The 20,351-nt window shown below is 31.8% G+C and overlaps 1 protein-coding gene across 1 annotated transcript in view; it reads right to left on the minus strand.

Moving 5' to 3' along the window:
- Positions 1–263: 263 nt before the first annotated feature.
- Positions 264–20,351, minus strand: part of LOC114342221 (synaptotagmin-7) — a 209,539-nt gene continuing 189,451 nt past the window's right edge. The window contains exons 7-8 of the mRNA XM_050656848.1: positions 13,259–13,471; positions 264–400 (exon numbers count right to left, since the gene is read on the minus strand). Coding sequence (XP_050512805.1) covers positions 300–400; positions 13,259–13,471 — 314 coding nt within the window. The 3' untranslated portion in view covers positions 264–299. The remainder of the gene's footprint in view (positions 401–13,258; positions 13,472–20,351) is intronic.

Below are 20,351 nucleotides of genomic sequence, written 5' to 3' on the forward strand. Positions count from 1 at the left end.
TTTGACCAAAAAATTTTCAACTTCCGAAAAGGGGTGGGAACCACCCCCAGGATAAAACCATCATGGGATATAGGCTAGACTTTGTGTCTTAAGCTATTTCCTGCTTACAGTGAAAATAACAAGTAAATTGATGCAGTAGGATGGAATTCGGAGCTAAATACCCTCACTGACTGCACTAATAGTGCTTTTAGAAAGAATATTATAATAGATAATATCCGATTTTTGTAATTATAAATATAAGTACTTTGAAAGATGATGGGGTGCTTTCGAAAGTTTTTATATTCGTTAATCTATGTTCCTTATTCTGGTTTAAGTCTATGCCATTGTACTATAGTCTGCCTGGGTTTAGTTATCATGTCTTGCCAGTGTTTAGTCTCTGATGCTCCGGATCCGTTTTTACCTAAAAAATTGAAAAAATAATCTGTCATAAATCAGTCTGTGTGTGTTTCATTAATATTAGTAAATACTTATACTAAAAATACTTAAACTTAAATTTGTACCAAGTATTTTAATTTTAATTTTAATTATTATTTTAACACCGTGTAACATTCCTTTATCATAGCATAGGAAAGGCAAGATCGGTAAACCAGGGTGGACGCCATACTTTATGTATTAATTTTGTTTTTTTTATTATGACCATATTTTGTAATGACCCAGTTTCTTAAATTGTACTTCCCGGTATTTTTGACATTTATGAAAGGCATTCTCGATATTTTTGACATGTCAACTTTTGTCGTAGGTATATTAAATACTACTAATCACTACAAATCGATTATAATATTTCTTAAAAACAATTAAAGCAGAAATTATGTCTCTTTCTAAAAATATCCCTAGACTTTTCCGTTATATATGTACGAATATATAGTGGGGACGTTTACGTTGGAATAAATTCATTTTCTCGAGAATGGGCGATTTTGGAGATAAATCCCGAAACAGGTCGGTTTATATTTTTGATTTATGATTTTTTGGCATGTAGGTATATAGTATCAGTGACGTCATCAATTTAGGCGTGATGACGTTATATATGATTTTTTTAAATGAAAATAGTAGTTGTGTGCTAGCTCAGTTGAAAATTAATTCAATTCTCTATTCAGTAATAATTACAAGGTGTCCAAAAACATTTTTTTTATTAAATTAGTTGACACAAAAAGAAGAATGTGAACAATTTATTTAATTCAAAATACATTTTACTGTTGTCAGAAAATAGGTAAAAATGTTTGTTTCACAAATAAACATTACTTTTCGCTTAAATTCAATGTTCAAACTACTAACAGACAGGTGGGGCAGCTTTAACATTGAATTTAAACGAAAAACAATATTTATTTGCCAAATACACATTTCCTTATATTTTCTGACAGCACTAAAATGTATGTTGAATTAAATGAATTACATACAATCTTCACTTTGTTTCAATTAATTTAATTAAAAAATGTTTTTTTTGGTCACTCTGTATAAATAATTATATTAACGTTTATATTACTGAATATAGAATTAAATACCTTTCCAAATAAAACTATCACACGACCTCTACTCTCATTTAAAAAATCATCGATTACGTCATCACGCCTAAATTGATGAGGTCATTAGTATCATATACATGGCAAAAAATCATAATTCAAAAATAAAAATCGACCCGTTTCAGGATTTATCTCCAAAATCGTCCATTTTCGAGGAAATGAATTTATGCTAAACGTCCTCACTGTATGTAAATCTTTGTTATAAATTTATTGAACGATTTATAAGTTTTAAGAAGTTTTTTGTCTGTATCCTGTTTTCTACATATATTCGATGAAAAGGGTTTAGTGCGAAAGTTTGTCGCCCCGTAATTTAGAAACACCCTAAGCCTAGGATCAAACCCTGCCAATACCGATCTTATTTTGCTTCAAGATTACAATCCCAAATCTGTGAATTGAATTTTAGTGAGGATTGTAGCGATTTCACGGGACGAGCTACCAAATCTACTAATTACGATGTCTTTCTATTTTGTGGTATTTGCCTTTAGATTGTTAAATATCATTTCCTACCATACCCAAAATAACAATAGTGTTTTTTTATCATAATACAGATTATAGTGTTATACAGGGTGTCCCCGAAAATAGTGGGTTCCTTTAAGGAATGGATATAATACACAATTTAGAACAAAAAAGTCCTATAACATTTTTTTCTAAAGTTCACCGTTTCCAAGAAAATTTTTTTATTGTTCTCCATATAAGTGAATTTTTATTTTCATAGAAGAACTTGCTGTGACTGTGAAAATTTAATCTAATAACCCCTTGTTTATTTACTTTGAGATGTGATTTTTTGGATTGTTGACATCGTAGGTACCTACCTGCAAAATAATGGATATGGGTTTGGTTGATATTTACATTATTTTACCTGCCAGATGTAACTGACCTACAAACCTACTTTTTTAATCTTTAGATTTTTGAGTTGTGCGTTGTTGCCAGACTTCAATTTGCATATCAAAATGTATTTTCGTTTTTTGGTCAAACGGATCAATTTAGAAAAAAAATGTTATAAAACTTTTTTGCTCTAGATTGTGCCTTCTACCTATACCTTTAAGGAACGCACTATTTTCGGGGACACTTTGTATATCCTACTAGTGATGTCATCCATCTGGGTCCAAATCATCGTAATACATGATTTTTTTAAATAAAAATAGAAGTCCTGTGGCAACTCATTTGAAAGGTCATTAAATTCTCTATTCAGTAATATAAACAATAACAAAATTATTTATAAAGGGTTTCAGTAAAATAGGCTATGTGCCCTCCGTACAAAAAACTGCCTTTTGTTGGATGCGCAGATAATAATTAAAATGGTCGCCTCCACCAAAATTTAAAGTTAATTCTGTTTATTTTTGATGCTTTTTGTGGTGGAGGCGCAACGGCTCCTAGGATCGTGATGTATGGAGACGCTATTGGAAAGAGGAGGGGGTAAAAAGTACAACGATACAGTTGGCTACTAAACGGACCCGAACCTAACAGTGCCTAAACGTCTTAACGTAGAGGAATGTGCGAGGTGTCACGTGTAGTTCAGAGAAATAAGGAAAAAAAAATATCCTGTTGGTGACACAACCCCCTCTAGACAGAAACCAAATTTTTTGAGTAGTATGGACATATATATTAATAACCTATATGTTTCCTGCAGCCGATTTTGATGATATACATAGTTATAAACAAATGGAGATCAAAACGCGGTCAATATTCGCTTTTTTCGTCTATAACCAAAAAGCTAAGTATTTTAAACAAATTTGAGAGTGAGAAACTCATAAACCGTATAAAAAAACTTCAATATGGCTTTCGCTAAATATGTCTATCCTTATTGGTTGCTTAGAAAATTGCAAATTAAATAATAAATTTTGAGTTTTTATAAATATTCATAACTTATGTAAAAAATAACTTAGAACGTTCTTATTACACGGAATGCTGAGACTTATGGTGCTTAAATCATACCCTAAATTTCAAAGCAATTGGTCAAATAGTTTAAAAGTTATTTAATTTGTTTTTCCCAAATTCATTTTTTTTTGCAACGCCATAAGTCAGAAAATCATGAAGTTACACTAATACTTTGGATAGCTTATGAAAGAAAAAGATTTATACTATTAATTTAATTAAAAAAAATGACAAAAAATATTTCTAAAAACTGCAAAATTATTTTACAAAAACATGTGAATTAAAAAAGGGGGGCTAACTTCGTCCCTAATTGTCCTAGGACAATTGTTTTTCTTTCTAAATGTGTATAAAAGTTCATTCTTTCCAAATATAAAAAAATAATTTTTTTACGAGTAACGGTTAAAAAGTTATTCTAATTGTTTATAAGTAAGCAAAAAATCGACGTGTTTTTGCAAAATAATTTTACACTGTTTAAAATTACTTTTTGTCATTTTTTTTAACTAAATCAATAGTATACTGTTCTTCTTCCATAAACTGTCAGAAGTCTTACTGTAACCTCATAATTTTCTGACTTATAGTGTTGCAAAAAAAAATGAATTTGGGATTAACAAATTAAATAAATTTTAAACTATTTGACCAATTCCTTTGAAATTTAAAATAGTATTTAAGCAGCAGATATCTCAGCAATTCGTGTAATAAGAAGGTTCTAAGTTAATTTTTACATAAGTTATGAATATTTATAAAAACTCAAAATTTATGATTTATTTTGCAATTTTCTAAGCAACCAATAAAGATAAACATATTCAGCGAACGCCACATTGAAATTATTTAGACGGTTGATGAGCTTCTTACTCTCAAATTTATTTAAAATGCCTAACTTTTTAGTAATACACGAAAAAATCGAAAATTTACCGTTTTTTGATCTTCATTTGTTTATAACTATGTATATCATTAAATCGGCTGCAGGAAACATAAAGGTTATTAATATAGATGCCCATTCTACTCAAAAAAATTAGTTTCGGCCTGGAGGGGTATGTGTCACGAGAAAAATCTTATTTCTCTGGACTAATGACCTAGAACGAATAGAATTGAATGCTATAGAAAGATCATATATCATCATAATACCATAAAAGTATTGGTCACATATCTTCACGCCTATTGGTCGTTGCCAAAAATACACTATGAGTAGCATCATTCTTCTTCTTTCCGTCTGTCACTTCTTGTCATATACAGGGTGTAGCCAGAATTTATATCGAACGTCAATCATAGGTATACTGCTACACACAGAGCTGCTCAAAATACCTATACAGCAATCTACCTACTACATATAGGAATCCGCTTAGCCTCCGCGCAAAATTACTGAATAAATTCATTTTTTCGTGAATGGGCGATTTTGGAAGTAAATCCCGAAAGAAAGAGGTCGATTTTTATTTTGGTAAGTATATATTATATTATTGCTCACGATGATCTATGCTCGAATGTACTCACGGTACTCTACACTCATTAAAAACATTTATGAATAGGCCACATTCCACATCAAAATCAATGAAGACGACAAAAACCGAAAAAATACGCCCTGGTAAAGGTATTAGACAAGGTGATACTATTTCACCAAAACTTTTTACCTTAGCATTGGAAAATATATTCAAACAGCTCGACTGGGACGAAGAAGGTCTAAACATTGACGGTGTACGTTTGAGTCATTGAAGGTTTGCGGACGACATAGTATTATTCAGTACAGATATCATGGAACTGGAGCAAATGATGAAGGAATTCAATCAGCAGTCAAATAAAATAGATCTCAAGATAAATCGTCACAAAACAAAAATAATGAGTAATGTACAAACTAATCTTGTTATTGACAACGTCAGTCTTGAAAATATAGACCACTATATTGTTATGATCTGCTTCTTATTACTTTTATATTAATTATTATTTACTTGATCAATTATTTAATTAACGCAAATCACACATAAAAATTAAGAAAGAATCTCAGGTGCCTTTATATAATATAAAAAAATGTCTAAATTATCTTATGTTATACTTATCTTCTCTCGTGGTTTCAGTATCTCTTAGTTGATCCTTATCGGGATAAAATAGGAAAAGGAAATAAATAGAAAAATCATAAATAAAAACATACAATTACCTTTATTATAAAAAGCAATGTTTTGTAAATTTATCAATTAAATTCTGTGGGCATAACTGTCCAAAAGAAACTTTTACCATACAAATTAATCTAATTCAAACAAATATTTATCGCTTTGTTCTTGATACCATTAATAAACCCAGCTAAACAAACAAATTTGGTATTCGCAAAATTACTTATACTTCCTATTAAATTTTTGAAATGTTGGAATCTTAAATTCATATGCTTTTACGTAAAAAAATTAACTTCTAATTATAACAAAAATCTATCACATAGGTTATTGACTGACCTTTTTGATTCACACACAATGATGTCTCCTCTTGACCCAAACAGCTCCTCCTTGTTGATTATGTTAGGCTACCAATCAAAGCCCTCTCCGTTCTCAGCAAACAATCCAGCAGGATACCAGCAACTATTTCTCCAAAACACAAGCCAGGCCTCTTTTTTCCTCTCTTTCTCTCAACAATAAGCTCCTGAGACCCAAGTATCTTTTTTACTTGGTGCCACAAATAATTTTTATAATGATAATTCTTGTGACTTACTCTATTGGACTGTACATAATCAAAGAGATATTTCTTCTCGATTTGATTTGTCTCTCGTACCACTTTTCGGCTACTCCCACTATCAAAACAAAACACTAGTACTTGCTACTGAACTACTCACGAAAACTTTTGACTGCCCTTTTTGGATGCCGGTAACACAATGATTCCTCTTTCCAAAACTGTCTCAACATTCAAACAAAAACTTTCCCCATTCCAAATTGCCAAGCCAATCAGAAACATTTCTCTCTCCACCTCCCTCTGTTTCAATCGAGAAACCTAGTCATTCTTTCAAACAATATTTCTACTCAAAACTAACGAGTTTTCGGAAATTATCTAAATATTCCGTCATTAAACAAACATATTTAACATTCCAATTCTCTTTACTTTTATTTTTCTAAAAACTAATAATTACATCTACCTGTGGATTTCCCTTTTCCGTAATAAACAATCGGTTTAAAATTATAATCCTAAATAACTTTCACTTCACTTTTATTTACAAAAATGTTTTTAATTCTTCATGGAAAACTCATCAAAAGAGAAACCCACTTTGCGTGAAAGCTAACTTCTAATAAATATTTACAAATCAATATACAGGGTGTATCAAATTTATGTGCCCGCGTTATTTTAAAAAAAATTAAATTTTTATTCCATCTTTGATTGATAAATTGAAACACAATAATATATATCTTGGACATACCATTAAAATCGGCAAATAAAACCAAATGGCCGATATAAAAAGACGCATACAATTGTCTTGGGTAGCTTTCGGCAAGTTAAGCTTTATCTTGAAGAATAAAAATATACCAATGTGTCTAAAACGTAGAGTTTAGGACAAACGTATCTTGCCTGTAACTACATAAGGACTGGAGACCATAACCTTTACAAAGAAAACCTTAGAGCAGCTCAGTACAATCCAAAGAGCGATGGAGAGGGCCATGCTAGGGATTAGTTTGAGAGACAGAATTCGAAATATCGACATTCGTGAAAGAACAAAGATTACTGATGTCACAGAACGTATTGCAAGGCTCAAGTGGCAATGGGTCGGACATGTTGCCCGAGATAATCCCAAAAAATGGACACAGAGACTAACAAACTGGAGACCAAGAGAGAACAGGCGAGGAGTAGGCAGACTGTAGAAGAGGTGGGCAGATGATATCAAACAAGTCGCGGGCAAGCAGTGGATGAGAACTGCCAAGAGTTGAAATCGATGTAAGCAAATGGAAGAGGCCTATGTCCGGCAGTGGACGAACGCAGGCTGAAGAAGAAGAAGAAGAAGAAGAAGAAAATATTATATTATACTTGTGCGTTAATCTGGGCGTGATGATGTAATCGATAATTTTTTTTAAATAAAAATAGGGGTCATGTACTACCTCAGTTGATAGATTATTCAATTCTCTATTCAGTAATAATACGACTTGAAATATGGTTCAAACAATGGAGAGTGAAAGATAATAGCTCAAAGTCAACACACATTACGCTTAGACTAAGGAAGTGGATCAATCCAGCTGTAACCTTTAACAACACTCCACTGCCAGCAAAGAGTGACGTCAAATACTTGGGTATTTATCTAGATAGCCGCCTATCATGACATAAGCATATTTGAAACAAACAACTGCAACTGGGAGTCGTATATAGAAAGATGTACTGGTTCACGAATCACAAATCACGCCTACAGTCCATTCATTTTACATATTCCCAACTGTAAACAAACGCACATGGAAGCTAAACAGGGTCGTCCTGAAGTGTATCTTAAAAACCAACACGCTACCTACAATTTGAATTTGCACACTGACCAGTTTGGACCTGTAAAATGAGAATCCGCCTCGTTTAGGGCAATAAATTACATTTAACAGCCCGTTGACGAATGAGACGGCGAATAGTAACACGTGCGTTTGTTTATAGTTGGGAATTTGCTATGTGAATGTGGTGTAAGTCTAGACAACAAACTGCTTATCGACAAATGTGTAGTGAAACCCATCTGGACCTATGGCATCCAAATCTGGGGAAATGCCAGCGAAACGAACCTACACAAGATTCAGCGCTTTAGGTCAAAGGTTCTTTTTCTTCTTCCTTTTTATAAGCAATTCTGCTTGTTCATTGGTGGACTGATACCTCTATGGAAGGTTGTCACTCCATCTTTTGCGCGGTCGGCCGATACTTCTTCTGCCGATTGGTGATTTATCTCTTGCTATTTTGACCACACGTGTCTCCCACATCCTGGTTATGTGGTTGTTCCATTTTTTTTCTATTTAGTGTCCATTCGTTTATACACTATACGTCTGTACGTACATTGTCTTCTAAAACCTTCGCTTCTCTTTCGATCTCTCAGCATATTTCCTGTAATTCTTCTCAGTACTCTCATCTCTGCCATTTTCAGTAGTCTTTGTCTTGTGGCTTTATCGGATCTTGTTTCTGATGCATATGTCATTATTGGTCTTACACTGGCTTTATAAATTCTTAACTTTATCTCAGTGTTAATATGTCGGTTTCGCCATATAGTGTTATTAAGGCATCCTGCCAATCTATTTGCTTTTTGTACTTGATTTTTCACTTCTTTGTCTAGGTCTCCATAACTTGACAATGTAATTCCAAGGTATTTTACTTCCATTACTTGTTCAACACTGATACTATCAATTTCTACTTTGCATCTGATTGTTCTTTACTGATTACTATTGTTTTGGTTTTCTGAGATGAAATTGTCATATTGAATTCTTTTGCTCTTATGTTAAATCTGTGGACTAATCTTTGCTGACTATCTTCATCTTGGGGCTATCAATATTGTGTCGTCTGCGTAGCAGACTATTTTTACTTCTTTGTTTTCCATTCTATATCCTCTTCATTTTTTGACGTTTTTGATGATTTCATCCATGATTAAATTGAAGAGCCTAGGAGTTAATAAGTCTCCCTGTCTTATTCCGCTGCCTATATCTATAGGTTCTGTAAGTTGTCTATCTATTCTGACTTATTTTGTTGTTTTGGTAGATGTTCTCAATAGTTTTTATGATATCTAGAGGGACTTGTCTATTATACAGAAGATGGATTACGTCTTTGAGTCTTACTCTGTCAAATGCTTTCTTTAAGTCAATCAGACATAGAAATGCTGGTCTATGATACTCTAGTGATTTCTCAGTAATTTGATTTATGACGAATATTGCATCTGTACACGATTTTCCAGTTTGAAAAACCATGTTGTTCATCTACTAACTTATCCTCTGATTGATTACGTCTTGTAAGATTTTAGTTGTAAATTTTAGGGTAGTATTTAACAAGTTGATACCTCTGTAGTTTTCTGGCTGCTTTTATCTCCTTTTTTGAATAGTAGAATTAGTTCGCTCGTTCTCCATTCTTCCGGTATTTTATTGTGTTTTATGATTTTGTTAATTAATGTTGTTAATTATTCTGTCATTGCTGCTCCACAATATTTCAGTAATTCGTTTGATATTCCATCCTTACCTACAGCTTTTCTGTTCTTCAGCTTTTCGAGTGTTTTTCGTACTTCCTGTGCACTTATATTAACAATCAAAAGTTCTAAGACATATTTACAAAGCTCCCTGGTACACTTTCAACAATGTTATACATAGGAATCCCCAAGTTCAAACGGTCAAAGAAGAAATTATATTTCTCTGTGCTCCAAGCACCACAATAGACTGCAGGTTCACCCAAACATATTGGTCACCAATCTCTTGACACCCCTACAGAATAGAAGACTAAAAAGAGCAGACACTTTTCGACCTCATCATCATCATCAATCAATCAGCCAAACGCGTCCACTGCTGGACATAGGCCTCCCTCAGTTCTTTCCAGTGTTCTCTACACTGGGCCGCTTGTAGCCAGTTTCCCGCTATTCTTTTGATGTCATTGGTCCATCTAGTCGGTGGTCGTCCTCGGCTTCTTTTATAGTTTCTGGGCCTCCATTTCATGAGTCGTCTTGTCCACCGTCCATCTCGTGTTCTAGCTAAGTGCCCTGCCCAGTTCCACTTAAGCCTCGTGATTCCTTCGATGACGTCTTGAACTCCTGAGGTGGGATTACGAGCACTCGATACGAATCGTATCCGCCATGTTTTACCGTAGCGCCTTATGGTAAAACATGGCGGATACGATTCGTATCGAGTGTTCGTAATCCCTATGCTGATCTTTGCCTGATGTGTTGGTTTGTTATGTGGTCTCGAAGCCTCACGTTCAGCATTGCACCTAAACACTACTAACTAATTAATTAATTATTTCAATTATTATTGTACTCCTCAAATTAGTACAATTAATTAATAACAAAATTAATTAAATTATCATTATTGTCGTCTTTTAGGTATTCACCACTGGGTGAATACTGACTGTGTCACTTTCTTACCATTCACGCAGGGATGGCGGTTGTTAACAAAACACCGGTTTTCGGTTATACCGTTTTTTTAACCTACGGTTTAACCTGGCGGTTTTAACCGGTAAAAAAACCGGTTATTCCAAAAACCGGTATTCGGTTTTTTTAGTCATAGCCAATACCCAATAGGTTACATTTACATTGCGCTTTAGTTTGCGACACTTCATTCGAATCCATATCAGTATAGAAATCAATCCTCAGTGTTGTGAAATTGGTTTCAGTCTGCTTAAAATTTCTCATTTAGGCGCGGGGGCGAAAAATTTTTCCATTCTTTTCTCTGAATTCAGTATTTTTTCCACTTATCCGGTTTTTCACCGGTTATTATTTTATAAAGAAACAAGCTGAAAATGCGAGCATTATCATAACGAAAACTTTGTTTATATACGTATTTAAATTCATAATATGGACAATTGCTATTACGAAAAGTTAATTAGAATTAAAAATTATGTTTTAATGTGCAAATAAACATTCTAATTTAAATGTTGTGAGCTACACTCCGCGTCATAGAAAACGGGCACCCCAAAAATGGGCCATTTTTCATGTCTCGTATCTCGTAAACCTGTGGTCCGCTTTAATTAATTTTTTCAATATCTTATAGCTTTATTCTTCAGCAGTATCGCTGTATATAGTAATAATGTTGTTGCTAAACAGGTAAATTTTCATTATATACCTACCGGGTGTATCAATCAAACTGTGTTTTTTCCTTAAAGTTTGCAACACCCTGTGAAATATTCTAGTATTTATAAAACACTGAAATTAAAGCCCTACAATAGCCTCAGGTTTTCTTAACATTCTGTTTCATGATTCATTCGCTTATGTTGGATAGTACAAAAGTTATTAGGTTCTTTAATAATTAGACATGGTCTTTATCAGTACAGGGTGTTTCTAAATGCGAGAACCAGTGCGACAAACTTTAAGGGGTAATTCTGCATTAAAAAATAATGACAGTTTTCTCTACAATCGTATGCCCGCAAATGCTTCGTTGCCGAGATACGGGATGTTGAATTTTTTCTTATAAACTGACGATTTATTTATTGCTTAAAAATTGGTTGAGATATGCAAATAAAATTTGATGGGTTTCATGACGTAGTTATTGCACATTTTTTGACATAAAATTAAAAATTTTATATTCACCATTGGCGTGCATACGTGAATATAAAATTCTTAATTGCATGTCAAAAAATGCGCAATAACTATTTCTTAAAATTCACTAAATTTCATTTGCATATCTCAACCGGTTTTAATGCAATAAATAAATAGTCGGTTTGTAAGAAAAAATTCAACATCCTGTATCTCAGAGGCGAAGCACTTGCGGAGATATGTTTATAAAGCAAAATGGTCATTATTTTTTCATGCAGATTTATCCCTTAAAGTTTGTCGTAGTTATTTAGAAACACCCTGTACTGATGAAGAACATGGCTTGTTGTTAAAGTACCTAACTTTTGTATTATTCAATATAAGCGAATGTATCAATAAACAGAATTTTAAGAGAACCTGAGGCTATAGTTGTATTTTAATTTCAGTATTTTATAAATGATCGAATATGCCACAGGGTGTTGCAAACTTTGAGGAAAAAACACAGTTTGATTCGTACACCCGGTATACAATCAAAATTTGCGTGTTTAGCAACAATATTATTGCAGCGATATTGTTAAAGAATAAAGCTATAAGATATTGAAAAAATTAATTAAATCGGACGACAGGTTTAGGAGACACTTGACACCAAACATGGCCCATTTTTTGGGGTGCCCGTTTTCTATGACGCGCAGTGTATAAAGATACTTTACTCGAAATTTATATTTTTTATATACCTCGTATAAAATTAATAAAATTTGATTCGTGATAGTTGCATCATAAATCTTAGACCAAGAAGAGCTTTTTATGAAGAAAATTAAAAATACAAGATTTATAAATGAAAATGATGTATGGTATCCTTAATTTGAGAAAATTCGTCAAATATTATAATTTTTTATTCCAAACAACATTTTAAGAACAATTTTCAAATATTGTGAAATATATAATATAATACATAAAGATACTTTTTACTGATGAACTGTAAGTAGTAGGTACTTATGGAACAGTCTATTTAACATTAAAGGGGAGGCCGTACACTTACTCGTACAAACCTTTTGAAAGTTATTAATACATTATTGCTTTCAAAATATACTCAAATTGTAGTTTTATACATTTATTACACATACTATTTTATATAATAATTAAATTCACTATAAAATATCATTTATATTTTATTAATAATAATATTAATACCTAAATAATTTAAAATTTAGTTTGACATTCACGAAGTGTCAAACTCAAATGTAAATAATAACATTTGCTTTGCTTAACAAACTCAAATTAAAAAAGTAGCCTACTTCCTAATCAAAGATTTCAGCTGACGTTTAGTGCCTGGTAGGAAATAACCGGATTGTGACGTCACATTTTAGTTTTTGAGGTCGATTATCTCGAAGATGGTTAGAAACATCGAAATGCGGTTTTCAGATTTGGATTCAGAAGACAAAACTACATAAGAATCCATCGATACACCTGCTCTAAATATTGCAGGAGCGGCGACGCAATAACACACAGACTTTTGCAAATTTATAAACGAAAAGTTTTCGTTGAAAAAACCGGTTATAACCGGGACAAAAAAACAACCGGAAAAATCGATTATTACAGAGAAAAAAAACCGGTTTGAGGTTAAAACCGGTAGGTTTTTCCCATCCCTACATTCACGTGTATTTTTACTGTTTTGTGTAAAATAGATCGCAATAAAATGAATATAAAAAAAAATTGCTGCAATACATACCAGCTAACAAAATTCTTCCTATCAGCTCATTTCTGCCAATGTTATCGAAGTCCATAACCATTACGTCCAATGAACATTCTCTAATCTTCTCCCACGGTACATTGAATGAAAACGTATCGTTAAAAACAGGATTAAGAGTACACTTAAATATCGCTGTTTTTCGTTTTTCAATACGCTTATCGCCAAATTGAAGCCACACTTTCACGTACGGATCTGAAATAATATAAAGTGACGATAATAAATAAATTTTATTTACTCTATCTCATATTATGTATTTTACGGTACTTTTACCGGCTATTTTATGGTACTTTTTTTATTTTTTAAGCATTCCCTACACCTAACTGTTTTAATTTGTGAGTTATTCTAGTATGATAAAATTGATCCAAATAATGGCATAACCCAGACATAAGTGAAAGTTATTCTCCAACACCAAATTGTTCTATATGGTCCACATTATGTTCAGAAAAAAGTCACACCATTTTGAGCGTCGGGTTTGGGAGGGAGAGGGGGGAGAAATCGGTAAATTCGTAGTTTTTTAGGTTTTTCGCCAATATTTCTAAAACTATGCGGTTTAGCATGAACAAAATTTTATACAAAAATGTTCTACATTAAATTTGCAATAAAGAAGATCCTATGCATAATCCTTCTAAAATGAACGGTTCCAAAGTAACGGAGGTAGTATAGTATAGTTGGTCCAAAAAAGGACTAACCCAAACATCTAAAGTAAAAGTTTTCCTCCAACACCAAATTGTTCTATATGGTCCACATATTGTTCAGTAAAAAGTTACACCATTTGAGCGTCCGGTTTGGGAAGGAGACGGGGGAGAAGTCGGTAAATTAGTAGTTTTTTTACGTTTTTCGTCAGTATTTCTAAAACTATGCTTTAGCGTAAACAATGGTCTATACAAAAATGTTCTACATAAAATTTAAAACAAAAAGGGTCCTATACATAATTGTTATAAAATCAACGGTTCCAGAGTTACGGAGGGAGAAAAGTGGAGGTTTTCGATACTTTTTATATTAACTGGGAAATTGATGATTTTGGGTGGTGACGTTGACGTTTCTTCAAGGGCTCATCACTAACATATCATCGGCCACTAAAATAGCAAATTTTATTTACAAAACACAATCCCGTTAAAGAAAATTTCGATAAATTGCCCAAAGAATATAAAAGTATCGAAAACTTCCACTTTTTACCCTCCGAACTCTGAAACCGTTGATTTTATAACAATTATGTATTGGAACTTTTTTGTTTTAAATGTTACGTAGAACATTTCTGTATAAAACATTGTTTTTGCTAAAGCATAGTTTTAGAAAATATTGACGAAAAACGTAAAAAACTACTAATTTACCGGCTTTTCCCCCATCTCCCCCACAAACCGGACGCTCAAAATGGTGTAATTTTTTACTGAACAATATGTGGACCATATAGAACAATAATTTGGTGTTGACGGAAACCTTTTACTTTGGATGTCTGGGTTAGGCCATTTTTTGGACCAATTATACTATACTACCTCCGTAACTTTTGAACCGTTCATTTTAGAAGGATTATGCAAAGGAACTTTTTTATATCAAATTTAATGTAGAACATTTTTGTATGGAAAGTTATTCATGCTAAACCGCATAGTTTTAGAAATATTGACGAAAAACGGAAAAAGCTACGAATTTACCCATTTCTCCCCCCTCTTCACCCCAAACCGGACGCTCAAAATGGTGTGACTTTTTTCTGAACATTATGTGGACCATATAGAACAATTTGGTGTTGAAGGATAACTTTCCCTTTGGATGTCTGGGTTTGGGTCTAGTTATACCATACTATTCGTGATCGTTCAAGTCAAACATTAATAATTGTAACAAAAATTTCGTGAAATTTTATTATGTTGGCCGTGAAAATGGCCAATCAATAATAATTTTTTGGAAAAAACTACATATTAATTTAGACGGATCTTTAATTTATTCACATTGGATGAGTCATCAAAATACCTATGTAGCTAATATTGTTGGTGTGTAAAATATTAATAAAAACACACAATATTCTACCTAGTTTGCTATCACTTTTACATTAAAGTTGCATAAATTTTGCCATTATACATTTTTATATTTCCAGTTACCTACTTTGTTATTATTATTTATATAAATTTTCTAATGAAGAACTGATTAATATGGTTTTTGTGCTAGGAGAATACAACAAAAACGTGCTAGTAGCAGTAAGAATTTATGCTCAGCAAATCCCTGATAGACGACAACCAAGAAATAAAGTTTACTAGAACGGTTTTATGGGAGTGGACACTTTGATTACAAGAAATGTGGTCAAACAAAAACTATTGTAAATTAAGAAAATGAATAAAATTTTATCCTTAGTGTCACTGATAATTCGCATATTAACATGACAGTTCTCGTAATCTAGGCGTCTAGTCCGTTGAAACCATTCTAGTAAAATTTGTAAAGATTCTCTTCTTGGTTGTCGTCTATCAGGAATTGTTGATGATAAATGTGCTAGTAGCATATTTTTCTTTTATCACAAAAACCATATAAATCAGTTTCTCATTAGAAAAGTTCATATTAGTAAAGTAACAAAGCAACTGAAAATACAAAAATGTATAATGTTAAATTTTTAAGCAAGTTTAATGTCAAAGTGATAGCCAACTAGGTGGAATATTGTGCGTTTCTATTAATATTTTATACATTAACAATTTTAACTATTTTGATATCTCATCCAACTTGAATAAATTAAGGATCAATCTAGATTAAAATGTAGTTATTTTTGCAAAAAATGATTTTGGATTGAATATTTTTACGGCCAATCTAATAAAATTTCACATAAATTTTGTTGCAATATTAACCTTTGGCTTAAAGAATCACGAATAACTCACAAATCAAAGCAATTAAGTATAGAGAATATTTAAGAATTAAAAAAATACCACAAAATAGCCTTTAATTACAATCCTAAAATACAGGGTGTTCCATTAAAAAAAACTCATTCTGAGTCTCGACCAACCCTTTATATACCTAAATTAAACGTTGCGCTACATTAATCATTAATAATTTTTAACAATAGTAGACTATATTAAAAATCATTTGAACATAAATAGATTTTTTTATGGTAAATAACTACAAATCTACAGGGTGTGAATGTTGCTACGAAATTAAAAAGAACATAATTATCTTTTAAACTACCACGTATAACATTGCAAAATCTTAGATTTCAAGAAAGAAAACATCGAAGAAAATCCAAAAATGTAAAAATATACAGGGTGTTCCATTAAAAAAAGATAAGTTTTTGTCACCGTGTCAATGACCCTGTAGGTTTGACAATATTTTTAAATTATAGTCCTATCTATGCCTCAACTCTTACCTAAATAATTTTTTTTGTATCTTTTACGTCAAAAGAGTAATACAGAATATGTCGTACCCTACACATTATACAGGGTGTAACAAAAATACAGGTCATAAATTTAATCACATATTCTGGGACCAAAAATAATTAGATTGAACTTGACTTACCTTAGTACAAATGTGCACATAAAAAAAGTTACAGCCCTTTTAAGTTACAAAATGAAAATCGATTTTTTCGAATGTATCGAAAACTATTGGAGATTTTTTATTAAAAATGGACATGTGGCATTCTTACGGCAGTAGCATCTTAAGAAAAAATTATAGTGAAATTTGGACACCCCATAAAATTTTTATGGGGGTTTTGTTCCTTTAAACCCCCCCAAACTTTTGTGTACGTTCCAATTAAATTATTATTGTAGTACCATTAGTTAAAAACAGTGTTTTTAAAACTTTTTTGTCTCTTAGTACTTTTTCCAAAAATCAGTTTTTATCGAGATATTTCGAATAATTGTCAAATCCACGACATATTTGTTTATGGTTAAGTACGATTATGGAGACTTGGTAATAATATGAACATTTATTTATGATTTACATTGTTAGGGCTATTTTGAACCATATTAAAAAAGAAGTCACATCTCGATAAAAGGTGCCTTTTCGAAAAAATACAAAGAGGCACAAAAGTTTTAAAAACACTGTGTTTAACTAATGGTACCGCAGTAATATTTTAATTGGAACGTACACAAACATTTGGGGGGTTTAAAAGAACAAAACCCCCATAAAATTTTTATGTAAACATATTGAAAAATAAGCCTCAACTCGATAAAAACTGCCTTATCGAAAAAATACTAAGAGGCAAAAAAGTTTTAATAATATTGAATTTAACTAATGGTACCACAATAATAATTTAATTGAGACGTACACAAAAGTTTGGGGGGGTTTAAGGGAACTAAATCCCCATAAAATTTTTATGGGGTGCCCAAATTTCACTATAATTTTTCTTTAAGATGTTCCTGCCATAAGAATGCCACATGTCCATTTTCAATTAAAAATATCCAATAGTTTTCGATATATCTGAAAAAATCGATTTTCATTTTGTAACTTCAAAGGGCTGTAACTTTTGTCATATGCATATTTGTACTAAGGTAAGTTGGGTTCATTCGAACTATTTTTGGTCCCAGAATATGTGATTTCATTTATGACCTGTATTTTTGTTACACCCTGTATATGAACATACATTTTTAAAGAAGGAAATATGATTTATTCTATATACTTTTTGCTAGATTTATTAACGTACAATTTGAATTTACGTCACGAAGACACGTCAGAGTGTGGCAAATACCTTTCAACTAATTAATTCAGTTAATTAGTTAAATAATAGTAAAATTAATAAAGGTGATTCGAAAACCCTAATTAATTTAATACAACAACAAGTTTTTAATTGGTTGCCCAATATAGGAGGCTTTATCTCCAGAGACGCCACCAAGTGACAAACTTTTTACGTGCTAATGAGAACAATGACATGGCTATCAATGAATTCAGTTTAACGGAAAAATTAGATCGTTCGACTGCAAAACATCTAACTAAAACAGTGCCCTTCCTATACTGCCAACAGAACAAAGAAAACCGGCATAAAAATCAATAGTAAAACAATTTTTCGGCTTCGTTTCTAGTCCATTCACTCACGGTAAAATATTGCAAAACCTCTGGATTTTAAAGAACGGCTTGGATTGATATGCAATTTGACATACACATAGCTAATATGTCAAAGAAAAAAAGTGATATTGTGGCGATGTCTACTTTTGCCCTGGACGCGAGTACCACCCCTTCTCGGAGGCAAAAAAACATACGTTCAATATAATCCCGAAGGAGATAATCTGACTAGTTCTAAGCAACTTTTGTTCTATACAGTTTTTTCACTGTCAATACTTTTCGAGTTATTTGCGAGTGAACAGTTCATTTTTCAATAAAAAACAACACGTTTTTAGACGGTTTCTCTCAAATAACTCAAAACGTATTTATTTTATCGAAAAAAATATTCTCAGCCAAACTAGAGCCTATAAAAGGGACAAAAAAAAATGGTGTATGATTAATGTCTGTAGAACCAGTAGTAGTGCAGACACTGAAGGTGGATATGAGCCATTACCTCCGATTTCGTTGAAGCTCCATCGATTTGCATGAAAATTGGTGAGAGGTTAGAGGATATCTCAAGAAACAAAGGCGACGTGGAGCCAACTTGCGCTTTTACCCTGGTGGTGGATGTTACCCCTTCTCGCGGGTGAAAATTATTTTATTAAAAATAACCCCTTAATTCGATAGAAGAAGAAATTTTAAGAAAAAATTGTTAAATAAAGTTATTAAAATAAATCAAAGCTTTTTGAGTTATTAAAGATCGAAGATTTTAATTTTTCGTGAGAAAAATGCATGTTTTTAACCAATTTTTCATTAATACTTCAAAAGCTATCAGTTTTTACAAAAAAGTTATTACAGTCGAACCCGCTTATTGCAATAGCCTTCGTGCCAAGCAAAAGTATTCCTATAACCGGGATATTCTAATAACCGATCATTTAGGGCTAGTAAAAACGTTTCGGGACCTCAAATTTCTATCCCTTAAACCGGGATATTCCTTTAAGAGGTATTCTAATAAGCGGGTTCGACTGTATTACCAAAATTAAATCTAATAAAAAACAAAATAAACTCCTTACTAGAAAAACCTTTTAATGGTAACTTAAAATCAGTTATAGGTAATTGAATATATATTTTTTTCGGCGAATACGCAAATCTAAGTATTCAAGCTTAAATAACGGGAAAGTGATGCATTTTATGACATAAACTTATTAAACATTTTTTAAAGTACTTAGAAATATCTATCAAATGAGCTCCCGAGCAAGTTGATAGCATTAAAATTTATGATCCAAACATTTTCCAAAATTTATCTTATACAATTTTTTCCAAAAAATAATATGATTTTTTTAATAACTCCGTTAATTTTAAGATATCAGGTTTACATAATAACCATTTGAAAATAATGCCAAGGGCTATTAAACTACGTTGAATTTAATATTTTAAACCACTTACTTTTTTAAAAATCAAAGGTTTCTATCTCGGTAATTTTTTACACTACAGAAATAGTAAAACAGGCAAAATATTTGATACTAAAAAAACTAAAATTTGGTTATATCATTTTTTACGTCTATTGAGCATTTTTACGTCTATTGAGCATAATTTTAAAAATTCTGGTTTTTTAAAATTATATCGTTTTTTCAAAAATATGCATTTTGAACCGGTCGAAATTGTAGAAATCATTACTTATGCTAATATAAAGAAATTCTTGTAAGGATTAATAAAAATATTAATTTTTGTGGAAATGGCGTATGTTTTATTTTTCACTTTTTCCTAAAAAAATCTAAAGGGTTCTCTTATTTTCATTATAACTTTGATGATATTAAATTCTTCTGGAGCTCATTTGATAGGTATTCCGAAGTACTTTGACAAGTGCTTAACAGGTATATTTTATAGAATGCATCGTTTTCCAGTTATTTAAGCTTGAATACTTAGAATTGAGTACTCGTCGAAAAAAATATACATTCAATTACCCATAACTCACTTTGAATTAACATTGGTTTAGTTCTTTAAATGAGACATATATTCAATTTTTTATTATCTTCAATTTCGGTAATAACATATTTTTTGAAAAAACTTGTAGTTATTGAGTTATACGTAAAAAACAGCTCTAAAACATGCATTTTTTTCACGAAAA

This window comes from Diabrotica virgifera, chromosome 7, assembly GCF_917563875.1.
Source record: "Diabrotica virgifera virgifera chromosome 7, PGI_DIABVI_V3a".
Classification (NCBI taxonomy): Eukaryota; Metazoa; Arthropoda; class Insecta; order Coleoptera; family Chrysomelidae; genus Diabrotica; species Diabrotica virgifera.